General features: G+C 39.4%; 2 protein-coding genes across 11 annotated transcripts in view; one reads left to right on the top strand and one right to left on the bottom strand.

Annotated features, from left to right (window-relative positions):
* Nucleotides 1-10,782, top strand: part of FAM13B (family with sequence similarity 13 member B) — a 53,484-nt gene extending 42,702 nt beyond the window's left edge. For all 7 annotated transcript variants that reach the window (XM_081850320.1, XM_081850317.1, XM_081850321.1 and 4 more), the window contains 9 exons: nt 871-1,003; nt 1,576-1,657; nt 2,074-2,303; nt 3,032-3,115; nt 4,708-4,803; nt 5,621-5,704; nt 5,817-5,989; nt 6,528-6,629; nt 8,141-10,782. In XM_081850320.1, coding sequence (XP_081706446.1) covers nt 871-1,003; nt 1,576-1,657; nt 2,074-2,303; nt 3,032-3,115; nt 4,708-4,803; nt 5,621-5,704; nt 5,817-5,989; nt 6,528-6,629; nt 8,141-8,258 — 1,102 coding nt within the window. In that variant the 3' untranslated portion in view covers nt 8,259-10,782. The remainder of the gene's footprint in view (nt 1-870; nt 1,004-1,575; nt 1,658-2,073; nt 2,304-3,031; nt 3,116-4,707; nt 4,804-5,620; nt 5,705-5,816; nt 5,990-6,527; nt 6,630-8,140) is intronic.
* PKD2L2 (polycystin 2 like 2, transient receptor potential cation channel) overlaps nt 8,108-14,509 on the bottom strand; it is a 34,368-nt gene continuing 27,966 nt past the window's right edge. For 3 of the 4 annotated variants that reach the window (XM_081850369.1, XM_081850371.1, XM_081850370.1), the window contains 2 exons: nt 13,345-13,465; nt 8,108-8,337 (listed from right to left, as the gene is read on the bottom strand). In XM_081850369.1, coding sequence (XP_081706495.1) covers nt 13,363-13,465 — 103 coding nt within the window. In that variant the 3' untranslated portion in view covers nt 8,108-8,337; nt 13,345-13,362. Of the gene's footprint in view, nt 8,338-8,958; nt 8,998-13,344; nt 13,466-14,509 lie in introns of all 4 variants that reach the window. The other variant, XR_014153460.1, reaches the window with a different exon arrangement.

The raw sequence follows: 14,509 nt of genomic DNA, 5'->3' as shown, positions 1-14,509 counted from the left end.
GGTTTCTGCTGCGGGATGCATTAGTTGAATCCAGCCCTTAGTGTTTGCTTTTAGCTAGCATAAGCTCCAAATCTTAGTGTCTTTTTGTCATCTGGCTGTAGAGAGAATATCTAATACACCCTTTAAAATGGGGTAGCTGTTGCAGGTCACATCACTACAAGGAGGGAAGAAATAGAATACATTAAGAAAAAGGCATGGAAAAGTGATGAAACTTTGTCAGGAGTATCCTGCCAGTTTGATTTCCAGTTCTTCATCTGTTGCTTTGAAACCAAGAATCCTAAAATCATGCATAGAATTCAGCACTTGTAGGAGTTGTTGGCTCTGAATCTGAATTGTTAGCTTTTATTCAACTGAGCTAAGTAACAATGCTATTGTGAATATAATAGTTGAAATGAGATTTTAAGATCGTGTTCCATTCATCCCTGCATTCTAAACAATTTGATAATGGTGTCAGAGAGAATACATCATTTTCTGTTACTGCTTTTACCAGATACCTTTTAAGTTGTGGTGTGGAAGAGCTGTACTTTTCCCATAGAGGAGGGTTTGCAACGGTTTAATAGTTTTTTAGATGTTATGGTTTACAGCTTTTGGAAGATATCAATCACCTTGTGGCAAGAGGAAGGGGTGGCCCTTATGAGTGACTCAAGCACTTGACTGACAGCTTTTTCACCTGCCATGTTCTCATCTGAGCAAAATGCAGCTTTAGTGAGGATTAGTGACAATGTTGTGTGAGAGAAGTTAACAGGTGAGACTATTTTTGTTCTGGCCTTTGTGATAGAAATATAAATGTACACCTGCTCGCTGTTTTCCAGTGTTGTGCATTTTACAATATGTGTATTTGGTATCTAAAACCTTGCCCTTTAAATCCAGAACCCGAAGAGCATCATTTAATAGTTCTAAGGATGACAGAAGGGAAGACAAGACTCCTTATCAGCTAGTCAAAAAGCTGCAGAAAAAAATAAGGCAGTTTGAGGAGCAGTTTGAAAAAGACAAAAATTTCAAGGTAAGCTGCTGTTACACATTGGTAGCTAGCTAGCATTCCCAAAATTTAAAGTTTTGTTTTTCACATGGCTCTATGTATTCCTGTACAGTGGTACCTTGGGTTACATATGCTTCAGGTTACAGACTCCGCTAACCCAGAAATAGTACCTCGGGTTAAGCACTTTGCTTCAGGATGAGAACAGAAATCGTGCTCCGGCAGCGCGGCAGCAGCAGGAGGCCCCATTAGCTAAAGTGGTGCTTCAGGTTAAGAACGGACCTCCAGAATGAATTAAGTACTTAACCCGAGGTACCACTGTATTGTAGTCAGTGAAAAGGTCTCAATTGTATCCCAAAAAATCTATTGGGGGTTGGGCAGAACTAGATGGTTTGATCCAGCATGGTAATTCTTAGGTTCTCTGACCAATTAAGTTGCATGCTGGGGTGTATGAAAAACACAAGCCCAGATTTTGCTGCTATTACTTACTTTGTCCAGCGAGGGGCATGGGGAGCTCTTCCAATGAAGAAGTCAACCCTGTTAAATTCAGTGTGTGTTTGATTTCTGAGAATCCTAATGCTATACGTGTCTCTTTTCAGCCGTCGTATTCTGATATTGCAGCAAATCCAAAGGTTTTAAAGTGGATGACAGAGCTTACCAAATTGAAAAAGCAAATAAAAGGTAAGAATTTTGTCTTTTATCTTCTTGGGCTTTCACACCTTTCATTGGACCTTACTGGAGAGAAGGGTGACTCATTTTTCACTCATTATACAGTGGTACCTCGGGTTACATACGCTTCAGGTTACATACTCCGCTAACCCAGAAATAGTGCTTCAGATTAAGAACTTTGCTTCAGGATAAGAACAGAAATTGTGCTCCAGCGGTGTGGCAGCAGCAGGAGGCCCCATTTGCTAAAGTGGTGCTTCAGGTTAAGAACAGTTTCAGGTTAAGAACAGACCTCCAGAACGAATTAAGTACTTAACCCGAGGTACCACTGTATATGAATGAATAAGTTTCTTGTTTCTGTGTTGCCTCAAGTAATTGAACAGTAATAATTGCAAAGTGACTTTGACTTTGGTATTCTTTCTTAAATACAGATGCAAAGCACAAAAGCTCAGATGGAGAATTCATACCTCAGACACGGCCACGAAGTAACACTCTTCCAAAAAGCTTCGGCTCATCTTTGGATCATGAAGATGAAGAAAATGAAGATGACCACCGGGTTGCACAGAAAGAAAGGAAGCCTACCAAGGAGGCCACAGTTGAACTCATTTTTAAAAGGCTGAAGGAAAAACGAATTGAAAGCTGCCTTCCAGAAGATATAAAGGTATATATGCCTATTTTGTACTGGTATTGTTGCACTTGAAGAGATGAAAATAGTACAGTTCAGCTTATTTTACAGCATTTGCAAATTTCCTAAGGCAGTCGACTTGCAACTTACGCACATTTAAGTTGTACGATCGTAGCTTAACATGCTTGTCCAAAAAGGGGGGGCAGGGGGGATGACGGCAATCCCACCCACCATAGCACGCACTCTGGGAGAGTATTTGGAGGTGCATGGAGAGGCTGTAGTGGCCTTGGGAGAGCACATACGGCTTTTGGAGAGATTACGGAGGTGGTCAGAGTCTTCAGTGGCCTTGGGAGTTTTTTAAAGGGTTGTTTTGACCATTAATGATTTTGGCTTTGCATGCCAAACCCAAGGCCACGTAACCCCCACACAAGATGAGAGTCAACTGTATAACATGCAGCACTAGATTACAGTAATCATTCACTGTATTTTAATTTTATAAGCAGACACTTGCACAAACTATTTCAAAGTCTCAAATGCACATACGGAGTAAGAGTTGTCATTTGGTATTAGGGTACAGTTTCCTGACAGTAGAAGAAGCCTCATGCAGCAGGTGCCATTATCTGAGTTTTGAACTCTTTGGAGCTTTTGGGCTGTATATGTATAAAATATAGTATAGCTGTCTTATCTTTTATAATTTTAGCTTCAGAAGGAAGCTTACACTAAAGAGCAGATTTAGAGTAAGACACTTGTCTCTCTTGTTACAGAAAATGACGAAGGATGATCTGGTAGAAGAAAAAACGTCTCTCCAAAAAAGTCTCTTGTACTATGAAAGTCAGCATGGACGACCGGTAATATTCATTATTTCATTCTCTGCAATTATTTAATACACAGTTAATGTGGTTATGAAATATCACTGAACACCTGCCTCAAATAATTCTCATATTTTATGATTACCAAATGATTCTTTAAAAAGCATTTACAGTGGTGCCTCGCAAGACGAAAAGAATCCGTTCCGCGAGTCTCTTCGTCTAGCGGTTTTTTCGTCTTGCGAAGCAAGCCCATTGACGGCTTAGCGGATTAGTGCTATTAGCGGTTTAGCGGCTTTTAGCGGCTTAGCGGATAAGCGGCTTAGAAAAAGGGGGGGAAAGGGAAAAAAAACCGCAGGAACTCGCAAGACATTTTCGTCTTGCGAAGCAAGCCCATAGGAAATTTGTTTTGCGAAGCACCTCCAAAACGGAAAACTCTTTCGTCTAGCGAGTTTTCCGTCTTGCGAGGCATTCGTCTTGCGGGGCACCACTGTAGATTGAATGTGTGCCATGTAGAGGCTCAAAGAATGAGCTGCAAAATAAGACTCGAAGGGCAGCTCTTTAAACACTGTTAACACTGAGGAGGGAAGAAATATTCTGAGCTGATGTTCTATTGTATTTTTGTTTTCAGTTCACTGCTTTGGTATTTTTTCTGCTGTGTATACATAAATAACAGATAAATAACCCTTCTTCTGGTGCTGTAGGGAGGTTAGTCAGGCCTCTGTACATTCCTGTATAAAACATTGCAAAGTACACACTTTCTACAGAATTCGCATTCAGTAGCAAGATGCAAAATTACCAGTATTGGAAAGCTTTATTTTTCTGTGATTACTTATTGTCCACACCTAAATTGTGAACTTGCACAGTTTTGGTATTCTCCAGCAATTTGAAGTGTCACCAGAAAATGCTCATGTTTACTTGTTATGATAAACAATGGGGGAAGCACTATGAGGACGAAACTCCATTAGCCTGAGTGAAGTGTTGGGTTCTCATGTGACTGGGAGGAAAGCTTTTGCTGAGTTAAATTTTGCTGCCAAATAACCACTGCTTAGCATCGTGTATGAACCACAAACCCTGATTTAAACAATACTGTTAAACAAGCCAGCTCTATAACCAACCCATGGATCAAAGTTGGCTTGTTTAACAACTCATAATTGGCCACATTTGTTCATAATGATAAGCTAGACTTCCTGGCTTATTGTGGTTTGTGTGTATGAGCACTGTGCTTATGGACCTCACAGCTCCAAATTAAAATCACAGATTTAAAAACTGACTAGGCCAGGGAGTGGACTGCACTTGTTTTATGTGTGAACACAGCCATTGTTTTAAAACAGGATCATATCTAATGACAGGCCAAAATGGTTTAAAGTAAAACAAAAGTTGGCAGAAGCCCTACTCGCACCATGTGGGAAGAGGAAAGTGTCGCAAGCCCGGTACTTTGCTCAGGCTGCTGGAAACATGTCCACATAGTGCTAAATCATGGCTTTGCATATCATGGCATTTGCATTGCATATCAACTGGACCACTTCAGGACAACTAATGAGCAAGGAGACTCTGACATCATGTGATCCTTAGTGGTGAAGATACCCTGTTTTGTTTTGAGTGTTAGATAACCCATTTCTGCTTTCACTCAGGTCTCCAAAGAAGAAAGGCATATTGTTAAACCTCTCTATGACAGATACAGGCTTGTGAAACAAATGTTAACTCGAGCGAGCATTACTCCCATCCTTGTAAGTAGTTAATCAGTGTTTCATACATTTTCCAACTGATTGGTGTGTACTTGCCTCAACAATGAGTGTTCATCTTGCTAGATGTCTCCCTTCTGGACTAGGCCTTATGCTCAAAACAGGTGTTCCCAAGCTAGGTAGTGAAACACTAGATAGTGAATTTTTTAAATCCTTAATCTTGTTTTCATATGGTCTCCTAGTTTTGGATTTGCAAATTATTAATGCCTTTAAATTTTTTAGAGCTTTTCATTTTCATTAATGCCTTTAAATTTTTCATTAATGCCTTTGAATTTTTTAGAGCTTTTCATTTCATTTTTAAATGTTTTGAATATGCATTCAGTTTATTTTAAAAAATGTTTTTTATTACTTTGGTGGTTACTACCCATGGCTACTTTGGAAGGGTAGGATAACAATAACAATAATTGGGTAATTAAACTAGTTCCAACTCTCATCAGTTCTTAAGATGTTATTTAGTTTCTCAGCTGTAGCAAATGTTAAATGTGTCTATTTGTCTACATTCATCAAATCAATATTTGTCTGAAATGACTACCATTTTTTAACATGGTGATCTTTCTTTAGACACACTGTAAAGCTTCCTGTGCAGTAGTTGAGAATTGGGCATTGGTTTGCATGTAAGATTTACTGTTCTCACTTTATGCTGGGAACAAATGCCTGAAGATAAATGTTGACTAGGGTTGAATGTGCTGTTTAGCCAACATAGTGCAAAATATAAAATGATGCTGTACTCAACCAAAACGTAAGTTGAACAAAATAATAGATTTCTTGCATATTGCGTAACGTATTGTGATGTATATTTTAGGGCTCACCATCAACCAAAAGACGAGGTCAGATGTTACAACCTATCATTGAAGGAGAAACAGCCCACTTCTTTGAAGAAATCAAGGTATTTTATCTATCCAAAGACAACAGAGGTCCCATAAGGGCCTATAGTGTACACTTAACTGCAGCATTTCACATTAATACACACATCTCTCAACAATTTTATTATTTTTCAGGAAGAGGAGGAAGATGGTGATGTGTCATCAGAGTTAACTGATCTCTTAAAAACTAACACCCAAACGCAGTCTATTACTACTAGTCCAGTTGAAAACTCAGAATCTGATGTTGAAGAAAGTCAAGAGAAATTGACTCGAGAGCTTCGTCTGTCGAGTACACGTGCAGCTTCCATGTACGTAAATGTGACCATGTGAGCACCACACAACAATTGTAGCTTTGTAATCAAAACAGCTGATTGTTATTTTTTTAAAACACTTGTGGATCATGATAGGGTGTGAGGTGGAACAGTGAAGGGTTTTCATTTGCAATGTCCTCCTGTAACAGGTCAGCCAAATCATTTTACTTACTTAGTTGTTTAAATCAAAGGATTCCATGGGCCAGATTTGGCCCAGCTCTGATCCCAGTTTGACCTGAGAGGCTGTTCTCCCAAAACCACATCAGGTGTGGGGCAAGCAGAGGTGCAGCTGGATCAGCTGTGTGACCGAGTTCCCCATGGGAAACATCATCACACAACCAATCCATTCCCCTATGGTGAACTTGATTGCATAGCTGATGACAGCAGAAAGCAGCTATGTTATACTCAGTGCTGCAGCCGGCTGTCAGGCACCTGGAAAATGTTGCACAAGGGGCATTGATATTATTGCTTTGTTGATGGGTGGAATATCCATGATGGTTTTGATTACCCTATGCATTTTTTTATAATTTTATAGGCCTGAATTATTGGAGCAACTTTGGAAAGCCAGAGCTGAAAAAAAGAAATTGCGCAAAACTCTACGGGAATTTGAAGAAGGGTTTTATCAGCAGAATGGAAGGTTAGTGAATATACAGCGATTGTAGGCCCAGAAGTTTACTCATAATGAAGATGAGACAAATATGCAATTGTGTTTGTTGGTGAAGGCATTAGTTATGTTAGTAATGTACAGTGTTGAAAATGACAACGTAACACTGACTCCGTTCACATGACTCTTACTAAGCCAGGATACACTTGCTTTATGTAATTGCATGCAGCCCTTTGCCTTCTCTCTTTGTACAAGTGGGAAAACAAGGAATCCACAGTTAACTATAGCTCTACATTAGCTATAGTGTAAACTGGGAACTCTGGTTTAAGACTTTCAAACAAACCAGGATTCATAAACCAACTTTAAACCATAGATTTATATCCTGGCTTGTTTAGAAGCCATAGCTTCTAGGTTTGGAAACACATAGCTTCTATGTTTACTTGTAACAGGAAACATTGGTTAACAGTGGGTCCCTTGATTGGATTTTGCAAATGTGGACTCTAATGTTCATTTCTTTTAGTAGGATCATCAGCTAACACTATTTGGTTTCAATGAATATTTGTATAAATATAGCCAATTAAAATAAATTATAAAATTTAGTGCATGTTTCCCATTGGATTCTAGTCATTTTTACCTCAGTTCAGCAAGAAATAGGTTCTGTGAAAGAAGCTGGAGGGGGCTTCAAATTCATTACACACAATACTTGCCAATCAAACAAGTCATTACATTCCATAAAGATACTGAGAAATGTAGCATAATAGAACTTCAATATTACTGTCAACTGCATCTCTCAACTTTGCTATGACGACAGTGCAGCCTTGCTAAACGTTATGTACTGGATTCAACTAAATACCTATACTAGTAGGAGACAGCACAATATATTTTTCTCCCCTTTCTCCCCCCCTCCCCCCGCCAATCTCTGGGGAGATTGAAAGAAGCCCCAGAACAGCATGCAAACAGAGGAGACAGTTCGATTAGGCAAGCAGAAATGTTTGTGCTTACAATGCAATTTCATTAGCACTAGTTTGAATTCCACCCTGTGGCATTTTTGCACTGATTTGGGTGGAATGTGAACATGTAGGCTTGGCTACTCTTACTCATTTAAATGGGTTTTTAACCTTTTTAAAAAAAACAACCCACAAAGTTAACTTTTAAAGACAATTTGTAAAACCTTATGAGAACAACAGATAAAATGAAGTACTCTTATGAGTAGAGTGCAGCAGATGTATTTCCTTTTCTTGTTACTACTTTAAATTGTTAACACATGCTATTATTTGATAGAAATGTAACCTCCATGTTCAGAAGCAATATATATCTGATTACTAGGTTCCTTCCATGAATTGATGTTTGTACTTACTTCAGAAAATACAAGCTTTTGCCTAAAAATGCTTAGAATGAAGCACAGGGTCAAGGATGACAGATGCACCACCTCCAGTTCACCAGTATAACATGAAACACCTCTAGCCTGCATGCATCCCCAATCTATTTCAAACCAACAAAATTGGTCAGAATTGTTAAATGTTGCATTGGCTTTATTTTTCCAGAAATGTTCAGAAAGAAGATCGTGCTCCCATGCTTGATGAGTACAGAGAGTACAAGAAAGTTAAAGCCAAACTGCGGCTTCTTGAAGTCCTTATCAGCAAACAAGATTCTTCAAAATAAATTAAGTTTCTTCATAATAGTGAAAGGTTGTTTTCTTATGATGTCCATAGTACTGTTAGGTGTTCACTTTTGTCTTGCGCTGTTGAAAGAATGCAGTTTTTGTACATTTTATGGTGCCACATTTGAAAGGCAAGTAGGTCCTATCTAGAAAGCTAACAAAAAACTTTTAAAAAGTAAGACTGCTCTGTCCAACTATAGAAAACATTTTCCTTGTTTCTTTTAATTAAAAATGCATCTTCCTCCCAAAAGACTGTAGAACTAGAACCATTCAGAAACTCTGGACCTTCTAACTTCGTTTCATCTGCATTTGTTAGTGTTGTACTGAACTCTCTCTGTTGCCTTTTTATGCTGGGGAACAATGGCAGCAAATTTAAGAACACAACTGTGTTTTTCAACACCAAACTGAACTGAAATGCCTTTCAGAGGACCGCTGCGGAATAACTCTGTTTGATTTTAAATGACATTTTTCATACGATAGAATGGTTTATGGTCTGTAGATATTTGCAACTTAAAGCTCCTTGGTCTTCAGTTTCAGATTACAATGGACAAACCAGAAAGTGACCTTGCTTGTTGTATTTTTAAAACTTGGAAAAACCTGAACATTTATATCACATATTGCCTACAAGACTTGCATTACTGTTAATTTATCAATTTATCAGCTGATGGTGATTTAGTGTCTCAAATGGATATTGCATCATACCTTTGTATGGGAGAGTGTCTGTGCTCAGCTCTGTTGTATCTGAAATAAGCATATCTTACCAAGGGCTAAAATAAAATCATTAGTGTGATGGATTCAAGGTAGACACACAGTTTGAGAAAAGCCTCTCTGCTATGTCACTGTTGTAAAAATGGAAGGAAAAGTGATTTGTTTGTGGCAATAAGCAGATATCATATGGTTATTGCATGATGAAGCTTCAGAATTGAAACATTTTTGTGATGATTATTTTGCCTAGTTTAGATGACAGTAGCCTTTAATGGTTCTTCTCAATCCCTTCCCCGCCCCACTTAAATCTGCAGTCTGAAAGACTCTATCCAGGCCTACTGTGGACATACAGTCTGCACATAGAGAGATTATCAAAGGTCAGAGACACCGTTTTACCACCTGTCTTTATGGCATGTGTGCAGACACTGTACCTCAGGCCCTTAAAAATGGTTTGATGAATTGAGTGCCAGGGTGTGCACAGTGAACGGGGAGGAACAGGGCAGTGTCATGGGATTTCTTTGCATGTGGGTGCTGCATCTGTGGCACAACTGGACTGAGCCCTAAATGTTGAAATTGGCACATTTTTGATATCTTTTGTACTGTGGCCATGTTTTTGTACGTGCCTATTTGCTGCATGTGTTATGAACAGCTAATGTCAACACAGATATTGATTCTCATTGCTTTTTGAAAGACCAAAAAATGAATGTCTGTGAAATAAGTGGCTAGCATGTAATTCATCAGGTCAGTGTGTTAACATGGAATAGATAGAAAGTAGATTTTCAATACTCCATACTTGCCTGTTTGCTATCTCTCTCTATTTTTACTGTGATTATAGGCATGTAATTTTGGAACCCAAGAGCACTGAAATGAGATTATATTCAAATGCTTTGCCTTTTTATACAACTAGAAGGGTTTTTTTAGTAGTGAATTACAAGTTTGGAAATTAATCTGGAGATCATCTGTGGCTTTTATTCAGCTCCATTGTGCAATGTACACTTCACTTTGTTTTCTATCAATCTTGCAGACACAGGTGCACCCAAACATTGAAACTTATGTGTACTGTACAGTGTTGTACATGAATGTTTTATATACCACATGCAAAATGTCAATATGCACTATTTAAATGTTTTAAATAATATATTCCTCCTTTATAATGCTTAAATCTATATGATTCCAATATTTTTATAAAGTGAGTGATCAGACTGGTTCCACTTCAGAATTAACAGCTGCTTTTGTGTGTTATGCAGTGTTTGGCTGTTTGTTCAGTATCGTAGCTAGCATGGCATCAGTTATGCTAAGAGTGTGTGTTGTGCCATCTTATTGAGCAATAAATGGTAGTGTTAGGCATTTTGTGATATAACATAGTTTTACTTTGGTATAAGTAAAAACTATATGTGGATATATAGATATATAAATATATATATAAATAAACCAGATATAAATGATTGCTATGTCTGGCATTTCATTGTATAGATTTTTATAATAAAAGGATCTTTTATTGTCATACTCCATTGTGTGTTTGTGGTGTGTATGTGTGTGTGTGTGTGTGGAACATGTGTTGTTTCTCCTAATTGACTCTAGGGCGTTTAAACAAGGTTTTAACAATTGTTTGTTTTAATCCTGTGTGCTGTTGCCTATAATTCTACTGTTTGGCTTTAACATGTAGTCCTGGCTTAGAGTCTCAGAACTGGTGGTAGTTGCAGTTTCACCAGAAACAAGCATGTACTTGTGTTTTTTATCTTGTTACATTGTAAGCTGCTTTAAAGGCCTTCAGGTTGAAAGGTGACCCATAAATAAATAAATAAATATATTCATTGTGCACACTCTTCTAATTTTTACAGTGCTGCCGACTGGAAGCAGTTTATTATATTATACTTCTAGAACGTTCAGCAGGGTTATTCTTATGTTCTACAGACCTGATTTTTTCCACATCTGAATTTGTTAACCTAATTTCTTTGTGGATATATAGAGCGTTCCAAGGTCCACCCTGTTTTGGCGAGCTGTGCCGTTTTTCTTCTCTGTCCCAAGGGTATGGGGCAGTATCTGGGGGTACTCCTGCCCGCAGGTCCTTCCTTCCCACCTGATTTTTTGGTCTTGTTTTTCCCATTAACCTTCATGTTAGACTGTTCCTTAACAAGTTATTGTTATTACTATCATGCACCTTTTGCTATATGTTCTAATACTTGACAGAGATCCATTCTCTGCTGTTCAAGAAAATAGCATTGAAGTGCAGTTTTGTGTTTCTGAGCTGCAAGGCAGGCAACACATCCTTCTTGGAGCCCTCTGTTGATCCACAAAGAAATATCGCTTGCAGTAAAAACAACTGATCCATCTAAAATGATGGTGCAGTTGCAAGAGCTTTGGAAAACATAGGATTAAAAAAAAAAATCCCTCAAGAACTAAAAACAAGATGCTGACTGGGTGTAGAATTTAGCAGTACCTGTTAAAGGGAGGGTCTCAGCCATGTATGCATACTAGCCTTCCAGGGTTCCCTTATTGTTAACCATGGTTTTCAGCTGCTCACACTTTTAAAAATGGGACCTGGCTGTTGCCAGAAGAAAGTCCTTTTCCATGAACAAATGTAAGCTTGGGAGATGGCTGCAGGAAGTAAGTTTCTAATGCAATATGGCCTTGATGCTAATGCACTAAAAAAACCTCTACTCCCCCCCCCCACAGCTCTGAGCATCCTCGTCTATAGGAGCAGAATTAATTGCAAGGAGTAAATGTTTGTAAATTTCCTTAATTCATACGTCACATGAAATAAGCGGTATTGACACAGACTTTTTTTAGTGCAAAATGCACTGTTTCATACTTAACACCTCCCTGCTACCGTTATAAGTACCTGAGAGCATCCTCTTTGCACTACCAGCAAGGGCACAGAGAAGGGTATTCTCAGTGACTGTATTACGGTTGTGTGCCTTCTTTCCCTGGGGATAAAATTTCAAGCTTGAATGATATCCGGAGGCATTATTTTTCAGGTGACATTTGGTTACTGAGGTAAATAGGATATTCTAAATGATGAAAATTGCCTTACATTATTTATCCACTTTTAAATTACTTGAGCTTTCAGAACAATGTAAGCAAACGCAAAACAAAATAAATATCACCATTATCTTTAGCAGCTGACTTCTCCAGTCTTACCCTGGTCCAGAAAACACTAGCTGGGAGTGTAAATCAGATCACTTCACCATTGGGGACACACACACACACACACACACACACACACACACACACACACACACACTTTCAGTGGGAAGCAGACACAAACCTGGAGCTGCACTGACGTGGGGGGTGTCCTGTTGAAAGCAACATTTTTATTTGAAGGTACATTCAGATGTGTATCTATGGCAGGCTTAACCTTTTTTTGTGCTGAAGGCCAGCCACCATAGTCAACCCTCTGGGGGGCAACATATAAACATGGGTGTGGTGGGAACAGCAATTCTAAATACTGCCTTCCAAAAGACTTTCCCATTAGCAATTCTACACTTTTAAAAATTGTTTCTTACATTCAGAAGTAAAACCAATTAAAGGATGAATTTGGGGAGTGGGATCTTGGGGATTCTAAGGTATGTCCATGGTTTCTGAGAAGTATGCGGCAAGTGGCTGAATTGCCTTTTCTGGATTGCGATATATCATTTTTTTTCAAAATGGCTTTGGAATATAGAATATTTAGTTTCCTATAATATTTGACAGCCTTAATGTGTTGTCTACATTTTTCTTTAGTATTCATGGAGGGATGCCTGCTCCCAGCAGTTCCAAAATGAGATTTATTCTTTGCCCCTCCAATGCTGCTCTAAAGAATGAAGGAAAACACTTTTGCCTTATCTTTTAAAACATTTCTATTCTTATGTGTTTTCCCACAGCTGCAACCTGATTGCCTGGGTTTAAGTACAGTGCCCCCAAACAGCCACATAATAAAACAGTAGGTGGAGGTTTTCAGTGCATATGTTCATGGCTATGTAACATGCCTACAGTTCTCACTTCCTGTTAAGCTACTGTTGACAAAATAAGTTATGCCAAAAGCAGCTCTTCTGTCTTATATTTAGTAGGAGGAGGCAAGCAATCATAGCTCCTGGGCAACCCCATCTTTAGACTTTGGTTGGTTGGAACTTTCCTTTTTTTAACTTTATGAAGTAGCTTTTTCTCAGAATCTATGTGGTGTTCAGCCAAGCAACTGGCACGCCACTTGAATGGAGGGGGTAATGCATAAGCTGGGCAAGGATTCCTTTCAACATCTACATTCTAGAGTCTAGAACGTTTTCCCAGTGCTGTAGCTATACAAATACTGAGACAAGTTGGGCAACCTTGTTTCTGAAAGGCATAGGAAGTTGCATCTAAGGTTTCAATCAGACTGGGTCCCAATTGTAAAATCTGCTCTCTTACCTTTCCCTACTGTAGCTTTCATGGTGAGACTGTGGTTTTAGGAGCAGCGTTCATAAGCATGTCAAGCTTATAGGTCACTTCTTTCAGTTGTTTCTCCATTTCTGCTGTATATCTGGAAAGTCTAGAACAAGGAAAAAATCAAAATCCAACAAAACGTACAAACAGAAAACTCATCTGCGGGGCTTTAGAATCATTTTTAGCCTGCCACGCCGCCTCATTTGGCTCAACTAGCCATTTTTGGGAAGCCACGCCCACCTGCTCTATACCTGAGATCCTACATGATGTTAGGTGGAGGGTGGGGCTTCAAAATAACAATTGGGAGCTTAATGTGGGCTCTTGGTGGTTCCTTTGCTGGAGCGAGGTGCTCTCCAATCCACCCATGAACTGATGGGCAGTAGGAGTGTGCCTTGCGGGGGAATAGGTTTCTGTCCAATGGAAGCCACTTCTCCTTCCCAGTGCTACTCTTTGACACCGTCCCTGCAGCCCATTTCCACTTCCCAAATCAGAAGTTGAAAGGAGTAACATGGGATGGCCTGAAAAGGGCTGTTTGGGTGCACTTGTTCCTTCCTGGGAACAAAGTATGTGCAGCTAAAGAAAGCAGCTACTTTTGGAAGTAGCTACCTTTGGGAAATAGCAACTTCCCATGGACCTCTGAAAGGAGAAGCACTGTTTGAAGCAGCTGCCCCCCTTCTCTTTTAAATGGGGTGGTGGTGGCTATGTGAAACAGTGCTTTTGAGAAGCGTTGAGGCAGCCCTGCTTGCGCAGGGATCAGCTGCATTATGGAGTTCCAACTGGGTAGTTCAGATGATCCCATCAGGAGCATGCTTTTTAAAATGAATAAATAAGTTGTTTGGGGTGGAAAACTGTCCAAATGAGGATCACACTGTCTCTTCATACATTAGTTTTCAACTGGTGTATCATGACCCCATTACTGGATTACTATCTGATGTAGGAACATCAGAAGATTCTGCTGGCTAAGGCCAATGGCCTATCCAGCTCAGCATCCTGTTCTCACAGTGGCCAAACAATTGCCTGTGGGAAACCCACAACCAGGATTTGAGCACAAGAGCACTCTCCCCTCCTGAACTCAGCTGGGTCACAAGAGCAGCATTTCCTTGGGGGGGGGGGTCCTTAACAAGTGGGTCTCCAATACATTTGGCCTGAA

The sequence above is a fragment of the Podarcis erhardii genome, assembly GCF_964252035.2.
Source record: "Podarcis erhardii genome assembly, chromosome: 2".
In the NCBI taxonomy this organism is placed as follows: domain Eukaryota; kingdom Metazoa; phylum Chordata; class Lepidosauria; order Squamata; family Lacertidae; genus Podarcis; species Podarcis erhardii.
This window is presented reverse-complemented; position numbering and strand designations above follow the sequence as displayed.